The sequence below is a fragment of the Gallus gallus genome, chromosome 3, assembly GCF_016699485.2.
Source record: "Gallus gallus isolate bGalGal1 chromosome 3, bGalGal1.mat.broiler.GRCg7b, whole genome shotgun sequence".
NCBI lineage: Eukaryota > Metazoa > Chordata > Aves > Galliformes > Phasianidae > Gallus > Gallus gallus.
This window is the reverse complement of record NC_052534.1, coordinates 99,281,705-99,298,465: the sequence shown is the minus strand read 5'-3', so window position 1 is coordinate 99,298,465 and position 16,761 is coordinate 99,281,705. Positions and strand designations below refer to the sequence as shown.

Below are 16,761 nucleotides of genomic sequence, written 5' to 3'. Positions count from 1 at the left end.
GCAGGTTATTCCATAGTGCCATTCTATTTAATGCATGGGATGTAGCAACTTCTCATACTCTCTGAAATGCATTATTCACTGTAGTTGAAAGTAATACTTTCCTTCTTTGTTAAGGATTTAAGCTTAGCCTTTTTTTCTAATTGCGTGCCAGATTGGAAGGGGAAAAAATCATTGTCATGGTATCAGATCTGAAATAAATGTGTGTGTTTGTGTATATATACACACATATATATGTATAGATGTGCTGTGCTCTAATTTGCTGAAAAGCTGAAAGCAGAGCCTGTAAGACACCTTGTTTAACTCACTGTTCTCTTGCATGGCTGTCAAAACCAGGTGGCCATAATATTATCTGACAAATACGATCGCACATTTAATGCACATGAAATGTAAGCACTATCCAGCCTCAGTGGAAATCCCCGTAATTTCCAATTACATCGACTGAGGGTGGGATAAAGTTCTGTGCTTTTTGGGCTGCATTTCAGTTGTAGAAAGGGTGCATGGATTGGAAATACTTCTTTTATAAGTGACTTGTTATGTCTTAATTGTTGAGATATTGTTACGCTTGACTTTGTGTGCTTCATATCCATTCTTTTGTATTTAATCTTGTCCTATGAGTACTGATGTCTAACATATGTTGCAGTTTCTGTGTTTTTTTTTTTCAAAAGCATAATTGATAAAGGATGAGATAGGATTTTTTTTTTTAAACAAATGATGTATTTCAAGAAAAAAAGTTCATTCTACCTTCCAACCCTACTAAGTACCTGAAATATGTAATGCATCTATAAATGGACTGCACTTGTTCCAGAGGATTTATTTAGTTATCAGAGAGAGGTAGAATGGTTTCCTGTTTTGTCTTGGTAAAGAAAGAGTATTCTGATAGATAATCATGAGTACTATAAAGACTGTCAGACTTGAGGGTACTCTGAAGTCTATCAGACTTGAAATGTGGTACATTCAGTGTAGTGGGACCTTACTATTGAGAGGGCTTGCAGTCAGTGTGGATTAGCTGGTGACTATGGTTGTGTTTATAAACCTGTTTAAAAAATAAAAATAATAAAATTGTTTAAGCATGTGCTGATTCTCTGGAGTTAAGGTTGTAAGAGGTGATTCAGGAATAATATTTTGTTTTGTTTTATTTATTCAGAACAGGGAAATGAGCTTTGGTATTGTTGGAATAGAAAAACTATTTTAAAAGCTGGAATCTCAGACATGAAGAATTCTTTGTTTCTTTTATTTTTTGTTGTTGTTATAGTTCAAAGCAAGATGAAATCCTTTATAAAGTGATCAATCACAGATATGTTAGCTAACCATGTTTGTCAAAATCTTAATATAAAATCCCTTTTGAAACATGACCATAATTTTATCAGAGCACCTATTTGCATAGCATACAGTTCACACATAAAATGCATGTTTTGGGGGAAAAAAAAAAAAGTGCCTGAACCATCCTCCCCTGCTTTTATTTTTAGGCTAAACAATTTCTGCATACATATAAACCGCTTCTGCAAGTGCAAGCTAAACCTATTGCTCTGTAGCCTTTGCAGCCTTTTCCCTTTCCCTTCCCTTTTCCAGCCATCTACCATTCTACTATTCCTTCTTCCCCGTATGCTGGGATACCGCAGAAAGCTCAATTGGTTTCAAGTACTCACCCTTTCACCAGCTTCCAAAAGATGAATTGGGAAAATCAGAAAAACAATAACTACAATGGATGTTACTAAAGACCATTTCTAAACCCCAAAGTGATGAGCAGACCAGAGTCTGAGTTTACATTTCTATTTGGGGGCAATACTTTTTAAAGAAAATGAGCTGTAAAAGTAGCACAGAAGTTCTTTGTTAACCAACTCATGCTTCTGGTGATGTGATTGTGCAGATTTTACACTTGTGATTTGTACTAATCGATAGCTTACTCTCTTTTATGCCTTAATATTTGCTGGAAACGTTATTTTAGTTAACTTTTATTAAAACTATTAGAATATGAATGCTGACTTATAGATAACTCCTTCCTTCCCCCTACTCAACTGTGGATGGTATGGAAGTTTTAAGCAAAAGTACCAACTTCCTTATGAAACTTAGAAATGTTTACTGTTTTGTTCCCTTCTTTTTCACAAGGTCAAAGGACAATTATGTTGTATATACCTGGAATTTCTTGCAGCTTGGGGAAAGCAACAGTCAGTATCACTGCAAACCTAATGCTAACTAACAGTTCAGTTCAGCAGTCATGTCTAAGCTGTGGTTTTCATCTTTGAGGTAGTTTTCTCCTTGTTTCTACTTTCCTTCTGAGATATAAAATAGTATTGTTTCAAGTCTTCCCCCATCTTTATAATAAGCCCCTTTTAAGCACTGAAAGGCCCCTAAGGTCTTCTCAGAACCTTCTCTTCTTTAGGCTGAACCACCCCCACTCTCTCAGCTCCTCTCCACAGCAGAGGTGCTCCAGCCCTCTGATCATCTTTGTGACCTCCCCTTGCCCCACTCTAACAGGTCCATATCCTTCTTGTACTGGAGCTGAACACTGTGCCACAGATTGGCATGTCAAGAGTGGGGTAGAGGACCTACTGGCCGTGCTTCTTTTGATGCAGACTAGGTTAAAACTGGCTTTCTGGGACACATATATGCACTGCTTCCCTCACGACCGGTTTCTGTCCAGCAACACCCCTATATAGTTCTTCTCAGGGCTGCTCTCAATCCGTCCTGTTCTCAGTCTGTCCTGCAGTCTGTACTGATGTTTGTGATCACCCCTAGCCAGGTGCAGGACCTGATATGTGTGTGGGCATTTTGATTTCCTTCATAATGTCATTACTCTGAATGTAGAAGGTCTACATATCGCTCCCACCCTGAAAATAAATTCATGATTGATAGAACTGAGTTAAATAAAACTACTATTCAAGTAGTAGGAATGGGCTCTGCCATTCCAAAGGAAAATATTTATTTTTATATAATACTGTACCTATGTTGCATAGAAGGAGAAAAATACTCAGAAGGGTGACATGGCATAATATTCTACTGCACCATCCACTGAAAGGCTTGATTTTATCCCCAAGCTGCAAGGAAAGTAAACAATCTGTTGTAATTGTTGGAGCTCTTGAGCAAGGTGCCTTTTTACTAATGGACCAAGGCACTATCCTCTTTTCTAATTACACTGTCTTATGATGCTGAGAAGAGACTTCTGAACCAGACCTTACCAAAAGAATGGAAAAACTTTAAAGTTAGCTGAATGGCAGTGTAGAATAACTGTATCTTCAAAAAAATAACAGAATGCAATAGTCAAGTTGGATATAATATTTGTTAAGTTAAACTGAATAATCTTGCCAGTAGTGTTGCAGCTACATTTTGTCTTACGGATTTTACTTTTATGTTTCTTAGATGCCCAGCCCACAGATGGAGAAAGAGAAGTATGGAATCAGATCAGTGCAGTTTTACAGGACTCAGAAAGTATGCTTGCAGATCTTCAGGCTTACAAAGGAGCTGGACAAGAAATTAGAGATGTATGTTTGTTCAAGCTAATGGGAGTTCTCTGGAAGTAAAATTGAACAAAACTGTGTGTTCCTTGGTTCTGTTCTGTATCCAGGCACATTCTATGGAACTATATGAGAATTTTTATAATTCTATTTTGAAAACTTATGGATTAAGTGCAACGTGATAAGTTGTAATGTTAAATTATTGAACGATGGCTGTTGGAACTTCTTTTGAGTCTACTATTAGCAATTAATTAATATTTATTTTTCACTTTGAGATAATTTCATATACCTCATTTTATATACCTTATGGCTAAAGTTACAGTTAAGAACTAATACTTAAGAAATAATACTCAAATGTCAGAAATACATAGGGAAAAAATACTGGAAATAGCTATTCAGTGTAAGTGAGATAATGAAATACAGTAAATTAGAATTTTACATCAATTTTGCAGGTGTCTTACTCTGTGAAAATAGTCCTGAGGTATAATTCTGACTTGTAACTTACAGTTTGTCTCAGCTGACCAAACCTTTCCCTGTGTCAGCCTCAAATTTACTTTCAGTTTGAGCTACATAAGTTTACAATTATAATTGTAAAAGCTGTATATTTCTGCATACAGTACTTATACTCCTGATGCTTTTGCAGTATGTTTTTATTCAAAGAATGTGTTAAAAGATTTCTGCATATCAGTGTTGGATTTGAACGAGTATTTTTAAGTTGTTATGCTAAAGGGAAGAAGGAAAAGAATGGCATTTTTTAGACTTTCCCACACAATGTTAATTCTTATAATTGTTCTATGTTTTACAATACTTTCTGAAATACTGTACTGGACAACTTCCAGACCACCTTTTACTTGCTGTTCATAATTCACAGATCTTTACAGTGGAATTTTCATTTCAGGCAATACAAAACCCCAATGATATCCAGTTGCAAGAAAAAGCATGGAATTCAGTGTGTCCTCTGGTCGTGAGGCTGAAGCGCTTTTATGAGTTTTCACTGAGATTAGGTGAGCCCTGGTTTACTATGTCTGTTTTGTTAGGTTACTTTTTATCTGATGCCTCCCACTGTTCAACACTTCATTTATGTTTGTTGTACTGATGCAGTTTACTTTTTGTAATTTGAATTCTCGTAGAGATCAGAGTTTTAAAAGGAATTGAAGACAAAAATATTTTGAGATTAGCTTTTAAATAAAAAGAAGGGGGATAACAGGGACAGGAGGATATCGATACGCTCATGCAGGGTGAAAATCCAAGGCTGCACACGTTTTAAACTGACTTTACGATCCATGCTGCCCTCAAAAAATGATGTAATTAAACCTTGAATTAAGACTCTGGATGAGAATCTTTGTGCAAAAAAAATGTCTTTATAAAGTGGGAAAGTTCCCAGTATGGAGAGTTCTTCTATAAAATCCTGCTATGCCTATCACTTTTTGAGTAATGTTAGTAATTATTGCCACAGGAGCTGAACTACACTGCTATCAGTGCCTAAGAGTACACTTTCAATAACTGAGATGCCAGAACAATCTCTGTACTGTGTTGATGGCTAATTCAGGAAGATGAAAGAGAGGGCAGAATATTTGAACATAGGAGAAATGCTTTCTCCATAGAATTTTTGGTAGGGTTCCAAGATAAAGGGATGGGATAGGTGGAAAAAAGGGACATAACAAAAAAGAGTTCATTGATACAAAATTGAGAGAAAATAGCAGAAAGCTTAATGAAACTTAGCAAGAGGTACCTTTGACTAGTGTTTCTCACCTTAGAATTGAAGCGAAGAGGATTCTTATTGGGGCTGTGCATATTCTAAGCCTTCCTTCTTTTCTAACAAAGTATATTCAAATACTTACATAAAATCATATCTTAATATGGACTGAAAAAAAAAATATTTTGTTTTTAGAAAAGGCCCTGCAGAGCTTACTGGAATCTTTGACATGCCCACCCTATACTCCAACTCAACACCTGGAACGGGAACAGGCTCTGGCTAAAGAGTTTGCAGAAATCTTACATTTTACTCTTCGTTTTGATGAACTTAAGGTTAAAATCTTTTACTGTATGCTATTTTTTTTTTCCATATATTTTGAATCAAAACTGATTATTACCTGTTTTCTTTCCCTAAGATGAGAAACCCAGCAATTCAGAATGACTTCAGTTATTATAGGCGGACGATAAGTCGCAACAGGATAAACAACATGCATGTAAGTAAATAAGGTCTGATCTGCTCTTCATGCTGAAATATTTATCATTTTGTGTATACTTACACCATTTGTGGTGGTGTTTTTTTCTTTTGATTGGCTAGCTGTCATGTTCTCACCTTCACAGTGAGAGTTAAGCAACACTCTGGATAAAGTGATTAGGCTGGAGCTATTCATTCTGCAATATGCTTGCTGACACGAACACGTGCTTTAACTTTTTCTTGCTGCTGTTAAGATTTTAAGAGTTTACCTAACTATATTTTTTCATGTTTTTCTCAGCTAGACATCGAGAATGAAGTCAACAATGAAATGGCCAATAGGATGTCCCTGTTTTATGCAGAAGCGACACCAATGCTGAAAACACTCAGTAATGCAACTACACATTTTGTATCAGAAGTAAGTAATGGGAGAGAAAAGGGCAAAACACAGACATTCTTAATTTTACAAAATTATATACTCAATACTGATTCTTTTTTAACCCTTCTAGAACAAAACACTGCCAATCGAAAATACAACAGACTGCTTAAGTACTATGGCTAGTGTATGTAAAGTCATGTTGGAAACACCGTAAGTTTTATCTTAAATCTTGTCTTTCTTTTATGTGACAATTTTTACCATATTTATTTATTTCCATCTGGAATAAACAGATTTTTTTTTTCAAATGATTTCCTGCTTGCCTTAAGTTGCAGTCACACTGATGTACAAAGTACAATCTGCTTTTAGAAAGTTTTGCCTCCTATTTTAATCACCTTAAATATTTTTTCATGAATCAGCACTGAATTTTGTTAGGAAGGGTCTGTATTTCAACGAAGGTTAATATACAAGTATAATCTTCCATAGGCTTTGGTATCTGTCTTGTCTAACCAGAACTATAGGGCAACTACTGTCTCTTGCCCATCCTGAAAAAATTATTACTACACTTAGGGGCCAGATTTTGGCTTTTCCAAGTAGCACTTCTGCAGATGATGCACAGGGACTATTTTGAGGATGGAATCATAGAATGGTTTGGGTTGTAAGGAACCTTTAAGATCATCTAGTTCCAACCTCCTGCTATAGGCAGGGACACCTCCTTCTAGACCAGGTTGTTCAAAGCCCCATCCAGCCTGGCCTTGAACACCTCCAGGGAGGGGGCATCCACAACCTCACTGGCAACCTGTTCCAATGTCTCACCACTCTCACAGTAAAGAGTTTCTTCCTAATATCTGGTCTAAATCCACCATCTTCCAGTTTAAAGCCATTTTCCTTCATTCTGTTGCCATCTCCCCTTAAAAAGTTCCTCACCAGCTTTCCTGTAGACCCCATACAGGATCATTTGAGTAGATCTTTTTTGGATACATCCATCTAATTCTGGATATGAAAAAGTTCAGCTGTATGGAAACTGTATATTTACTTATTTAATCAGCTTAATTGTAGTTGATGAAGTTATTACTGTTTAGGTGCACATTTTGTCATATTTTTAAATTAGATGTCTCTTCTGAGTGAAAAATAGGTTAAAAGATTCAGAGTAGTCTTCCTGTCTTTGAATTGTTTGCTCATAGCTATGTAGAGAGTAGAACTCCTGAGCTTACTATAATCATTTATGAAAATTCAGATGTGCACGTAGTAGATGGGAATTATCTCAAAATCCTGTGACATCTTAGTATGAGTCACTGAAAATACCCATATGTGTAAGCTCTTTTTTTTTTTTTTGCATATGTAGAGAAACAGTAAATTGTGAGTTGTCCACCAGAAGATAAAATTTAGTTTATTATCCAGTATTTAGTTTTAATTGTGAGATAATCAGACATTTTCACATCTAAATTTCAGTAGCCTTTAAATCTGGTCATGTTATGATGCTGTATTTATAGCTCTAAGTCAGAGGACGAAATCTGAAGTCACTGTAAGCTGAGAGATAGTACCGTACAGCTTTTGGAAATTTTAATTTTATGTTTAAATAAAATTTTATATTGAAAACTAGTGAGTAACAATAGACAAATCTATGTAATATGTACTTAAATAATATTTGTTAGAGGAATAGTGGTGCTTGCTATTTTTCAGGCATTCTGCTTCTCTCTATTATATTTAATTGACTTCTTTGTGATAGTTTTAGGTAATAGAGCTGTGAGAGGGACTGCCTTAACTTTATCATCCATATTCTTATTTTGCAATTGAAAAGTCAAAGAGAAACTCTTTGGAATGAGTTCAATCCATTCCCAAATAATATACCTCTTCTTTTTAGATGCCTGGTGAACCTGGGTTGTTGAAGTTGCCTATATACTTCAAAAAGAGATATCAATAATTATGAACCCAGGTGAAGGCTTGTACTTAAAAGCTGCTGAAATTAGATTCTGCCTAAATGTTACTTGTTTCAGAGTAGAAATTTAAGCAAAAAAAAGTAGTTTTCCTGTGAGGTCCCATATGTTGTGTTTCTAAGAAGAAACAGAAGTATGATGAGTCTCCATCATATTTCATCAACTATGGAATACTTCAGCAAAAGTTGCTGGCCTCACAGAAATGAGGATATGAACTGGGAAAGTTTGGTAAAACAGATTTAAATATCTATTTGCTTTCTAACCTTCTTTGTAAATTGACAGGGACTTAATGAAGTTTAAAGGTCTTTAAAATTTTGCAAAGATTCTTCTTGTACTGCTTTTAAGTACAATGTTTAGGCTTCGTTCCTTCATAGGCTGGTTTGCAAAACTGTCCAGTTAAAAACAGTCAAGACTTTTTTTTTCCTGTTGTTTTTCAGAGAATACAGGAGTAGATTCACCAGTGAAGAGACTCTTATGTTCTGCATGAGAGTAATGGTGGGAGTTATCATACTGTATGATCACGTTCATCCTGTGGGAGCTTTCTCAAAGACATCAAAGATTGATGTAAGAATGACTTTTCTTAATATCACATAGGTTTGAGAACACCAGTCTGTGGATTTTTCCCAGCACAGACTTATGACTTTTTATAAATCATTTTAATAACTTCTGAGTGGCAAAACTTAGAATTTATCTTCACCTGTTTGCTTTCATATATCAGCTTGTTTGAAATTAAAATAAGTATTTGTATTTTCTCACAGACACGGATCTCATTTGTCTTTGTTCTCTCTGCTTTTCTGACAGCTGTATGGTTACACTAAAATAATTCTTCATTACAGCTACCCTTGAATAAGTTTGGTAGTCATACATTTTTATTAGTCATGTAATCTCTTTATGCTGAAATGCTCATTTTTTGTTCTAGCTCTATTGTAAATAAGCAACTATTCTATATTGTCTCTGCTTAGCCTGAGATCTAAAGTAACAGAACTGAAATCCTATTGTTGTAATGGTAATAATGAGCCTTCAGTTTTAGTTTTGGCATGACCAGTCACAGCAGAATCAACCTTATATTTTCATCTGAAATATTGCAAGCGCACACAAAAAAAGTACTCTTTTTGTGCTGCATGTTTTTACTAACCTAAATCTCATAAAGCATGTCTTTCAGAAAAAAGCTGTAATTCATGGTTAGTCCTTCCCTTTACAAAACAGCCTACTTCTAAAGAAAATATATAAATATGTATATATATATATATATACATAAAATATTATTGTGCTTCATGGCACTGGGTCTTTGTTAGCATTTTTTAACTTCAGATACCACTATTTTACCACATCCCTTTTTTGAATCTGTTTAACAGAGGGACAGATATGTCAGAAAGAGGTGAATTGATTTGCTCAAGGTCATGCAGCAGATAGAGCCTGGGAATTGAATGCAGACTTTCTGACTGCTAATGCAGTCTCATGCCTACAGAGGCGGCACAAGTAAAAATTTTCACAGGACTGTATATACAGTGTGTCTGCTTTTGGTTCTTGCATTTATCCTAAAGCCTTGTAACCTTACATTATAGCTAATGTAAATGGAAGGCAGAAAATGAACAACTTAGATTTTTAAAAATGAGTACATAGTCCCAAATCTTAATTGGTTTGGGGATTATTCTCTTAAAAAAAAAAAAAAAAATCAGTTGATGAGTTTGTTTTACTACAATAAGCAATTCTGTTTTCCAAGCTAATCACTTCTTGGAATCCATTTTAGGAGTTCAGGGACAGTGGTACAAATTAACCTTTTGTTACTCTTTCAAGACTGTATTTCAAGCTGTTGATTATAGGCACCTAGCTTACATGTCTGAGAGCTTCTCTTTTTTGGCTGTTTTAAGGATCCTGATTCTAACAAAAGTGGAATTGAATAATTTGAATTTTACTCCGCTTTGAGTTTGCCTGATATGAACATGCACTGCTACTGCATACTGTACACTGAGTTTTTGAGTTTCACCTAGGCTGGCTTCTGGATAGCTGCTAGATGTATACCTAGCAATGGAAGAAATAGGTACTTCCAGAGCATGATTAACTACATCTGAAATTATATTCTGAATAGGTTGGAGGAATTTATTATTCCTCTCTATGAACTACATAGGGATTTTGTAGACTGGATCAGATGAGTTCTGTGTCTGCTTTTTCTGCTTCATTTTTTCTGTTGTAAATTTGGACACAGTTTTCAGCCTGATCTTTGTACTCCTCAAGCAGACGTTCTTCGACTGTGGTGTTTAAAATCAGCATCAGGGACTTCTCATCTCAGATGAATTTAGAAACTACTAGTTATGAAACAAACTGTAAGCTATCACTATTTACAACTAGAGACTGAATACTGAAAATGTATTCATTGTGTACAAGTATAAATATAAAAGTCAAAGTTGAAACATTTCTTACAGTTCCTAACAGCAGTGACAGGGAACTGTCTCTTAAAATCCTGATGATTCTTTTTATGAGTATCAGCTGTTTTTGAATTTTTTTTAAAGTTGCAATTGAGGAAATTATGTGAGTTAAAATATATACATTTAATTTATAATTTTGTATCTACACATACTTTTTAAAGTAGATTATACTTTAATCTTAATTATATTTCAATTTTTTAATTGAAAATTGTTTTAAATAAGATACACGTGTATCATTTCATATAAAGCAGTATTAACACTCAGTAGGAAAAAAAGGCTGCCTATCTTTGGTGAAAGTTTTCCTTGTTTTCAGCTAGTGCAATTCATGTATTATTGTTCAGTAGTGGCATGCTTCTGTTCCCAGATGAAGGGATGCATAAAAGTTTTAAAGGAACAACCACCTGACACTGTGGAAGGACTTCTGAATGCTCTCAGGTATGTATGGAATCATTGTTTGATTCAGCCTTAATTTTTTTTTTCTCCTAATTTTTTAAAAATTTAAGACTTTTTAACCTTATAATCTTGTTCTGTTAAGAAAGTTGTCATTTCAGGTTTGGCTTTATCACCTGGGCTTTCTTAAGTTATATTCTTCCTCTCAGTTCCATTTCACTGTTATAGGCAGTGACTATTGATACTGGAATTCATAATCTCTATCAATGATACTTAAGTAAAAGTTCATTTAATTGCTTAATTTCTCATACTATTTATACTTCCCTTTTTTCTTTCGTTGGCATCAAATAAACCATCTTATTTTAATTTTGCTTAATGATACAACTTGAAGAAGACAGCTACCCAAATCCCAGGCCTGTAGCTGAGAGTTAAAAGTGCTGTCTTGGAAAACAAGACACAGTGATGTGACTTCTCTGAAACTCAGTAAGGAGTCATAGTACCAAATTTTTTACAGCTGTGTTGAATTCTTTAGCTGTTGAGTGCTTGGATAGAGCAAGAACTACTGCCATAACCACCTCTGCTTTTGCTTATCATATCTTTTGAATGGAAATTGATGTGGAGTTAAATCCTACAGCTATCAGATGTCTTTTGAGCTTGTGCGATGATTGATTTTCCCTACCAACATACACAGTGGAGAATATGGTTAGGCTTAAAAGGATGAAACACACTAAAAGCTCTTTATTCCTCCTAGGATATTTCTAAATGTGCGGCTCAGCACCAAACAGACTTCTGGTTAAAAAAAATAAAAAATAAAACAAAAAACCCTCTATGTGATGGTATGTCATATGATACAAGGGTACAGGACCTTTCAGACAGATTATTAAAATTAAGCTTTTAGGTTTTGTCAAAATTCAGTCTAGATTCCTAAATCCTTTTAGTAGTTCTTATCTTATTTCTCATGTCACCCCATGTATTGTATTTCTTTTGAGGATTTAACTGAAAAAAAGAAAATTTTACAGAATCAAGTGCTGTTCTTGAAATAAGATGATTTCACTTCAATTTCCTGCCATATCACAGACACTGTATTTGACTGCAGACCTATCTTTTAAATTGATACTCTTGCTGCAGTGACATTACTACGATTGTTGGCTCGAGGCCAGGATTTAGCCTCAGTTCTCCACCTATTAACAAAGAATAATTTCTTGTAAGGGATATTTAGAAGATAAAGAGCAGTGGATGATAAGTAATTAAATTCCAGTGATCGGTGAGTAAAGGAATATACATGCATCTTTGTGTAAATGAACTATGTTGATTTCAAAAACAGCCAGTGAATTTTTTAGACTTTTAAAATCCCTTCTTGTTTTATTAAATATTGTTTTAATTTGTAATTTCTAGGTTCACTACAAAACACCTGAATGATGAATCTACTTCCAAACAAATCCGAGCTATGCTGCAGTAGTGTCTTGAGACGAGTTAGATGTTTGTATTGACCACAGAAGATGTGTATGTTTACATAATTTAATACGGTTTGATGTTAATACTTGTGTGTATTTACATAACCATTTTCTTCACATTGCTAAAATATATGAACCTGTAGTCATAACCCAACTGACTATATATAATGCAGTCTAAGTTTATATGCTAGCCTTTATCTTTTGACCTTTACAATACTTTTTTACTTAGATACTCTAGCTGAAAGAGTTTATCTGTGCATTTTAATTCTTAAATGCCTTCTCTGGAAGATAAAATGAAAATCAGATAAACTGAAATGTCAAAGTTGCCATAGGAGACGAACTTTAAAGAAGGAGGAAGTTAATAAAAGAGAAAGTAAAATTGTAGGTATAGGATAATACCTGAATGTTCATCAGCCTCATTAAATATGTTGTTTTTCCTGTAATTAGTGGAGATCTATCTAATTTTAAGGGTTATGTGCTGGCCGACATCCAAAAATGTATTGCAAAAGAGGTCATTTTGCCTCTTTTAATATGTATAGCCTGTTCTTTTCCACCACTGGGAAAATTAATACTCTTTTTCAGATATTATTTAAATAAATATAAAATGTGCTTCGAGACCATTGCTAGATTTTGAAAATTCTGATTAATTTTATTAGATTTAGAAAGGTAAGGGAAAATGCTAATGTCTTGACTTTAAAAGAAAGGGTTTTGCAGTGTAAATACATCATGGTAAACATTATCTGTTAGAGACAGCTGTACCTGGTAAAGAATTTTTTTTTAATTATATTTTTTTCTTGCTAATACAAAGTTGAATAAAGCAGAACAGTCTTCTGTAGCAGTAGACTTCCCTAGTGTCAAATTGGTTTCATCAGACTAGGGATGATATAAAGAAGTTTCGTGACCTGAGCTGTTCCTAGGCACTCTATCAATTTCCTTGATAGTAATATTCATCAGCTGATTCAGAATCAGCATGGGTATGTTTCAGCTCACTGCTTTTCACTGTTTTTCTAGATGTGATTGATGCTTCGAGGAGTTGATTTCCTTACTCAGTTGGTTGTTCTTACCTTCTAGTAATTTTCTCCAGTAAATGGAATAGAAATATCTTGCCAAAAGCAGCAAAGTGTTTGTGCTCTGTTAAGTGTCTTTTCTGAGTGATCTGCAATTGCTGTACATATTCTTGCAGAGGTCACGTTCTGAAAATATGTTCAATTGTGTACTTTGCATATGTGTGAAAACTCCAGTGCTTGTGCACAGGTTCAGATTTGTCTGTTCTTGTGTACGTAAATCAGAGGTTGTGTGCTGTCACTGGAATTTTCATGCTTTACACTTCTGAAAATATTAACTGTAAGAGTTTGAAGATGCATTTGGTCTGCTAAAACTCAGCTGCGCTGTTACAAATTTAGTCCATGAACTCTGTCCATAAACAGTATTACTATCATAAGTTCTTTAGGATTGCCTTAGAGTTTATTTGTGAGAAAAATTACCACTATGAGGTTTCTCAGATGTCATGAGAACCCACAGCATTATACATGTAATGATGCAGGAAAGCACTGCAACCGTAGAGTTCATTTCATGGATCTGCAGTTTTAGCAGATCACTATGTTATCATCAGGAACAGAATTAGAAATTGCTGGTTGTTTTTCTGGAAGCAGTGATCACACTGCTATTTTATAGTAGTAAAACCACTGTTTACAAACTCCATTTTTAATGGGGAAGCATTTACAAATATGTATTAGGGGAAATTCTGTTTTGTTCATAGTCACTTTCAGTTAGGTAAATCAAGAGGAATTACAGATCATTCTATTGACTTTTGTTATCTAATGTTAATACATGCTCACCTGAAATCGCTTGTCAAACAATGAAGTCTTTAAGTCACCCAGAGGAAAGTTGTTCATCACTTATGTAATAAAAATGTAAACTTTAAAGCATTCTGCAAGTTGTCATGTGCTGTTTGCTGAAACCACTGAATTTCTTTGCCTGCTGTGATGTTTTTGTACAGAAGTTTGTTGGAAATAATAAAAAGTTTGGTACAGTAATCATTGGCACTGTCTGTATTTAGACCACATTAAAAAGTTGAGAAGGATTTCATTTCAGTTTTGGATATGAGATATATAGAAGGCTCACTTGTATATATCCAGTGTGTAGTTTCTTTAAGCATCATTTGAAATATTTCACTTGCATGCCACGCTGATACAACTTCAAGTTAGTTAAACAGTTCCTGATTTTTTTTTGACAGTTAGTGTCAGCTGCCTGTCGTCTGGACGAGGGGAAAGTATAGATAATGCTTTACATAGCAGAGGTGATTAACCATAGAATCATAGAATCACCAACATTGGAAAAGACCTCCGAGGTCATCCAGTCCAACCGTCCACCTATCACCAGTATTTACCACTAAACCATGTCCCTCAGTACAACATCTAAACGTTTCTTGAATACTTCAGAGTCAGTGACTCCATCACCTCCCTGGGTAGCCCGTCCCAGTGCCTGACCACTCTTGGAGAAGTAGTATTTCATAACATCCAACCTGAATCTCTCCTGGCGCAACTTGAGGCCATCCATGAAATTTATATCTTCATATTAGTCATCCTAGCCCGTGTTGGATGTTTCAGACTGTTTTTATAATCAGTAAGATCAACAGAGGGTGATTCATTTCATCTTAAGTGCAAATGAATTACTCTTAGAAGAGAGCCTGTGTAAGCTAGTGGTCAAGTTATTGATCTCCATTTTGGCAACATTTCTTGTTACTGTGACTCATCATTACATAAGAATACATAAGATCATATCTTAATGAGACAATTTCAGAATCGGCATAAATAAGTGTGACTAATTTAGATCAGAATAGCCCTAAAAAAAAAAAAGAAAGAAAAAAAAGAAAGAAAAAAGGTTGGGGGGTTGTTCTGTGGTAGAAAAAGGTGCTGTTTTAGGTTAGTATGAATTTGAAAGACTAGAATAGCTGCAAAAAAACTAATGGATTTAATCTCTATTCAGAAGCATAATTTATAGCTTCAGAGCTTTCTGCTGCCACTGAGCAGCTGTCAGAAAGCATAGTCACTTGAAGTATATTTACTGGTAGGCAATGAGCAGCATCACTCATATAAATTATCTAATGTTTTCTATGTGCTTACAAAGCAACAAAAAAGCATCTCTGTGTTGCTTTCTCAGTTGTATTTCTGCTAAACTTAGACTGGTATTGAGATGCAAGTAGTATATAAGATGACTTGTGTTCTACATATGTCTTACTTTATTTAATTCAGTGTATAAGTTCATCATATAAAATGATCTCTTTTCCCTTTTCCATTTCCTTCTTGAGAAGCTTATTGGAATCAATATATTCCTACAAAAACACAGCACCAGTACATGTATTCAAATGTTTGGAAATACGTCATCTTTTTTTCATCCCATACCTAGTTTTGAGTACAAAGATCTTTGTATGCATTTTGAAATATCTCTACAGGCCTTAAAGAAAACCTATCTGAATGTAGATAAATATCCTTTTTTTTTTTTTTTTTTTTTTCCCACATTTGCAAAACAAGGCTTCAAAAACAATGAGAAATACAAAAGAAAAACTTAATGTTTAAAACAACGTTATGAACTTCATGGAATCAGAGTAGTCAAGATTGGAAGGGATCTCTGAAGGTTTAGTCTAACCTTCCCTGCTCAAAGCATGTTTAACTAAAGCAGGGTGTTTCAGGTTTTGAATATTTCCAGGGATGAAAACTCTTGGCCCCCAACCTGTACACGTAGAGGTTATTCTTCCTTAGGTGCAGGAGTTGATGGTTCCCGTTATTAAACTTCATAATTCACTAGTATCTTTGAGATTCTCTCTCAATAGCAGTGCAAGCATCTGGTGTATCAACCACTCCTCCCAGTTCTGTTTCATCTGCAAAATTCCCATCCCACCCTCCAAATCATTAATGAAGATGTTAAACAGTATTGGCTCCAGTATCAACCACTGGGGTACGCCAGTGCCTGGAATCCAGAAGGATTTTGTGCTACTACTCACCACACCTTTGAGCCTGGCAGTTCAGCTATTTGTCATTATACCTCACTGTCTCGTTATCTCATCTGTATTTCAGCAGTTTGTCTGTGAATATCTTATGGAACGTACTATCAAAAGCCATGCTGAAGTAAAAAGTAAGCAACGCCCACAATTCTTCCCTCATTCATTAGGCCAGTCATCTTGTCATAGAAAGCCAGCAGGTTTATCAGACACAATATCCAGATTATCAGTCAACAGTGAATATTCCCAAGCAACCTGTTGTCCAATCCTACATTCAGAAATTGTTTCCAGGAGGATTTGTTACATCAGATTCCCATGGATTGTCAGGCTTGTCAGGTGAAGCCAAGAAGTCTATAGTTCTCTAAAGTCTCCTTGCAATTCTTGAATTAATAACTAGCGGCATTTGTTTTCATCCTATCCTCAACGATATCAGCCAGCTCTCAGCACTGATGGTGCTTCCCATCAGGTCATGTGTGTAAGGAGGTGTGTAAGTCCAGCTTATTTAAATACTTCCTAACCTGAACCTCCTCCACTTAGAGTAACTTTTTACTCCATACTTTCT

The 16,761-nt window shown here is 35.1% G+C and overlaps 1 protein-coding gene across 26 annotated transcripts in view; it reads left to right on the top strand.

Annotated features, from left to right (window-relative positions):
- The window catches only part of FAM49A (family with sequence similarity 49 member A), a 53,955-nt gene extending 39,720 nt beyond the window's left edge, over positions 1 to 14,235 (top strand). For 20 of the 26 annotated variants that reach the window (XM_040697198.2, XM_046938944.1, XM_040697206.2 and 17 more), the window contains 9 exons: positions 3,358 to 3,479; positions 4,351 to 4,456; positions 5,344 to 5,480; positions 5,564 to 5,641; positions 5,918 to 6,034; positions 6,126 to 6,205; positions 8,367 to 8,493; positions 10,669 to 10,790; positions 12,141 to 14,235. In XM_040697198.2, coding sequence (XP_040553132.1) covers positions 3,358 to 3,479; positions 4,351 to 4,456; positions 5,344 to 5,480; positions 5,564 to 5,641; positions 5,918 to 6,034; positions 6,126 to 6,205; positions 8,367 to 8,493; positions 10,669 to 10,790; positions 12,141 to 12,204 — 953 coding nt within the window. In that variant the 3' untranslated portion in view covers positions 12,205 to 14,235. The remainder of the gene's footprint in view (positions 1 to 3,357; positions 3,480 to 4,350; positions 4,457 to 5,343; positions 5,481 to 5,563; positions 5,642 to 5,917; positions 6,035 to 6,125; positions 6,206 to 8,366; positions 8,494 to 10,668; positions 10,791 to 12,140) is intronic. The other 6 variants (XM_015276053.4, XM_015276051.4, NM_001006418.3 and 3 more) reach the window with 3 other exon arrangements.
- The last annotated feature ends 2,526 nt before the right edge of the window (positions 14,236 to 16,761 follow it).